This window comes from Brassica oleracea, chromosome C8 (genome assembly GCF_000695525.1).
Source record: "Brassica oleracea var. oleracea cultivar TO1000 chromosome C8, BOL, whole genome shotgun sequence".
Lineage (NCBI taxonomy): Eukaryota > Viridiplantae > Streptophyta > Magnoliopsida > Brassicales > Brassicaceae > Brassica > Brassica oleracea.
Window position 1 is genome coordinate 5,364,627 of NC_027755.1, and position 3,599 is coordinate 5,368,225.

The 3,599-nt window shown below is 35.0% G+C and overlaps 1 protein-coding gene across 1 annotated transcript; it reads right to left on the minus strand.

Moving 5' to 3' along the window:
• Positions 1-2,078: 2,078 nt before the first annotated feature.
• Positions 2,079-3,380, minus strand: LOC106307235 (photosystem II 22 kDa protein, chloroplastic-like). Its single transcript, XM_013744133.1, has 4 exons — positions 3,072-3,380; positions 2,875-2,988; positions 2,548-2,791; positions 2,079-2,459 (listed from the first exon to the last, which is right to left on the minus strand). Exons 1-4 carry the CDS (start codon positions 3,261-3,263, stop codon positions 2,212-2,214), a joined length of 798 nt encoding a protein of 265 aa, XP_013599587.1. The 5' UTR covers positions 3,264-3,380; the 3' UTR covers positions 2,079-2,211.
• Positions 3,381-3,599: the final 219 nt, after the last annotated feature.

A 3,599-nucleotide genomic window follows, 5' to 3' on the forward strand; every position in this document is an offset into this window, starting at 1 on the left:
CAAAAAAAAAAAATAGTAGCATAACTATTCAAAGTAGGGATGTCCATAGTTTTGAGATACGAATGGAGTAGTACATGATACTCCTCTAAAAAATGCTAATGGCAAATCACCTTGTCAGTGTGAAATGGGGCCGTTTCTAGGAGAATGAAGGAAATGCTATATTCTCAAAGTTCACTCATGATTAACAAGGACTGTTCACGGCCAAAATGAACACAATAGAGAACCTAGTTGTGTGAGAGAATGAAGCTGTGTTATAGCTATTGTCTAGGTTTACACCAAAGTCCGGGATGTTCAAAACATCATGGCCACCTCTTGACTGAGAAAATCCCATAGCTATTAACAATGACTGGTTCAAGGCTGAAAAATAGCTACCAACTCATCATGCAGTGGATTTTTCGTTTGTACTCTCAAAAGTCCTTAGTTGAGTCTTGTCAAGTCTTGTTTAGGAAGTCAAGTCTGTTGAGTCGTCTAGTGTCTAGAATCATTTCTATTCATGTGGAGGATTGTTCGAACTATTTTTTGAACATTATGAATAATGTATTCATATGTCAAAAATGAACTTTTATTTGAATGAGAAATGAAGGTCTAATGTGTGTGATTTGAGAAATTTGTACAAAGTAGCAAATACACTCATTGGATATTTGGATTTGAGTTTTGATTTATTAGTTGGACTTCATGTTCATTAACTTAAATCAAATATATGTTGATCTTTTATATTGATAAAATATTTTAAAAAATCCATTATAAAGTATATTATTTTGTTTGAAATGGTCAAAACAATAATAATTTTACTCTTTGATTTCTTGGTCAAAATGTGGAATAAATTCACAAACTAATTGACAAGAATTAAAGTCTCCATTAGTGCACCATGAATGTTTCATTTTTGTGTTGAAGAATTTGTGCTTCTCATTATTTTTCTATAAAAGGGCTTGTAGACATTATAAAAAAAAAAAAGACTCTCAACAAGAACAAATCACTTTCTCCTACTTTGAATAGTTATGCTAGTATTTTTTTTTCAGTCTGAGAGTGCAACACAAAATTAGGTTCGATAGATTCTGTTTTCGGTGATGGTAAACATAAACAATGCTGCAGTTGTATCCTATGAATATGAGCGCTATGAAACTGTCACACTACGGGGCATTTAAGGATTTAAGGAAAGAGATTAATCATCTCGATTCTTCAATTCTTCTTTATTTTTATATTTCGGTATTGTAATTTTAATTTCCATTCTTATTATTCTTTACATGTCCTATGTAGTAAAATAAAGTTCAACTTCTAACTTTACTTCCTTTGAAATTTTTAACGGTTTGATATAAAACCAACATCAGTTTTTTTTTTCTTTTTCTTTTCAAAAAACATATTGAAAATGATCAAAAACTGACATACTTTTTTTTTAAATCATTAAATGTTGCAATTTAATATAATCAATAATCAAACACCACAACCTAAACACGTAAGTGCAGGAGAATTATTTTAAATAATTCAACCGATCCTGCAAAAAAAAAATGTTAGCTCAAGAACGCAAGCTTTACACAATATCAAAAGCTTGTTGGAGAAAACACAAATCCAGATTTTTTTTCGAGACTGTCGATTAACTTGTTCTTAGAAAACAAGAATTTTAACAAATATCAGTATTGTTAGTGCAAAAGCATAAACAATATTTAAAGATTTAAGGTTCCTACAAAAGTTACTCCTACTCTTCTTTTTTTTTCTGATTTTCTATTAACTCGCTAGGATTTGATCTATTGAACATAGCGTCTAACGCAATTCTGAACCTCGGATGTAACACAATATCTCTTTGATTGGAGATGAAGCATAGTGGAAATGCGAAAACAGTTTGGCCTTCACCTGTATAAGAAGACGATCAATTCTTCTTAAGATAATATTGAGTAGAAAATAAAATAAGCCTATGTCTTTGATTTTTAACCACGGCCAACGTTAGATTTTATATTTTTTTTTTCATTTTGACATGACTTTTTGTACCTAACAAATTCCATGATGAATAAATCTTTTCGAATCTCAAAGTTCGGTGTTCTAAATATGTTAAAATGATATCAATCACCTAGGTGCAAAGGAACTTGGGATATAATCAGAAAAACCAAGTTAAAACAAAAGGATTTAAGTATTACAATAGTTTAAGATGTCCATTTCTTTTTTGTCTCAACATGATAATGGTCTCCCAAACTACTAACTGGAAAGTACATAGAGAGTTTAGCTTTCTTCACCATCATCAGTAATGAACTTTCCATTACCAGGATTAATGGCAGCAGCGAAGAAGAAAGCAACGTTTAAGAGGACGAGTGGTTCGATATCTTGAATTGGAATACCAGTCTCAATGTTGAGTTGAGCAAGTGCTCCTTTCCCTGTAATAATCTCTCCTATCAATGAAAATGCTATTCCCAATTGTGCCAATCTTCCTACGAACAACTCGTTCGCCTTCGTGAACCCAAACAAAGGACCTTGACACAACCAAACAACAAGCATTTACGGATTAGACTACGGTTCAGTAATATCAAATTTGCATCTTAGGGTAATACGGTTCAAAACCTTGTTCTTTGAGACCGAGGGCAGAGCGAACGCCTTTGCCGGGAGGAATGACGGCTTTCTCGAGTCCGGTGGGAGGATCGTCGACGAATTTTCCTCTGTCTCCAAGAGCTCCAATGGCACCCAACAGAGTGAACAATATGAAGAAGAGAAGCAATGGCTCTGCTTCGTAAATCGGTATTCCTGTCTCCAAATTCAGCTGTGCTAATATCCCTTTCCCAGTCAACGCCTCACCTAGCAACGATGCCTATTCATAAACTCAAATTTCATATCAAATGTTCTTCCTTGTAACAAAAGTATGTGTGTAACAGGAAAACAGAGGGGACTTACAGCGAAACCGATCATAGCAACACGGCCCACAAAGAGCTCGTTCTGCTTCGTGAATCCTATCCCACCAGACGTTCCGAAGATACCGTCTTCAACCTTTGGCTTCACTTTCTCAACCTAGAATATATAAAACAATCTTACCATTGCCATCATGACATGAGATATGTTTCTTGTTAAACAAGCAAAAGGTCTCTGAATACCTTTTTGGGAGCAGCTTTGGTTTTGGGTTTGAAGATAGCGAGAGGAACCAACGATGGTATTCGAGATGGTAGAGTAACCGGAGAGTTTCCGGAGAGGAAGAGATGGTGAACTTTGGGCTGAGCCAGAGGGTTCTTGTTCCTCAAGAAATGGTTTGCAGAGATGCCGGAAGTTAGCAGCATGGTTTGATCCATTTTTGTGTGTTGCAACAAGCTGCTTGTTGCGTCTGAGGATGAGAGAAAAGATCAGTCAAGTGTTGTGGTCTGGAAGTAAAGAGATTAGGAGATATATCAAGGAAATCTGTTGACGGGCTTACAGTGCGTCCACGTCTCCCAATTGTCCTTCCTTTAGTCTCTCTGTGGAGATAATGTTTTCTGTGGCAAGAAAATAAATAACTAGTTTCTTTCTTATTTTCCTCGTCCACTATTTCTTTCTTATATAATAATTATTTCGCAAATTTTCTGTACAGTCAATAATGTGCCGTTTGCAGAAAGAAAAAAACAAACAAAAACAATTTAAGGTGATGACCA

Excerpts from the sequence above, each read along its gene's own strand:
- LOC106307235 (XM_013744133.1), bottom strand. The coding sequence starts at position 3,263 with ATGGATCAAACCATGCTGCTAACTTCCGGCATCTCTGCAAACCATTTC. Across the intron at positions 2,792-2,874 it reads TTGCTATGATCGGTTTCGCT|GCATCGTTGCTAGGTGAGGC; the intron begins GTAAGTCCCCTC and ends GTTTATGAATAG. Across the intron at positions 2,460-2,547 it reads CCTCGGTCTCAAAGAACAAG|GTCCTTTGTTTGGGTTCACG; the intron begins GTTTTGAACCGT and ends GGTTGTGTCAAG.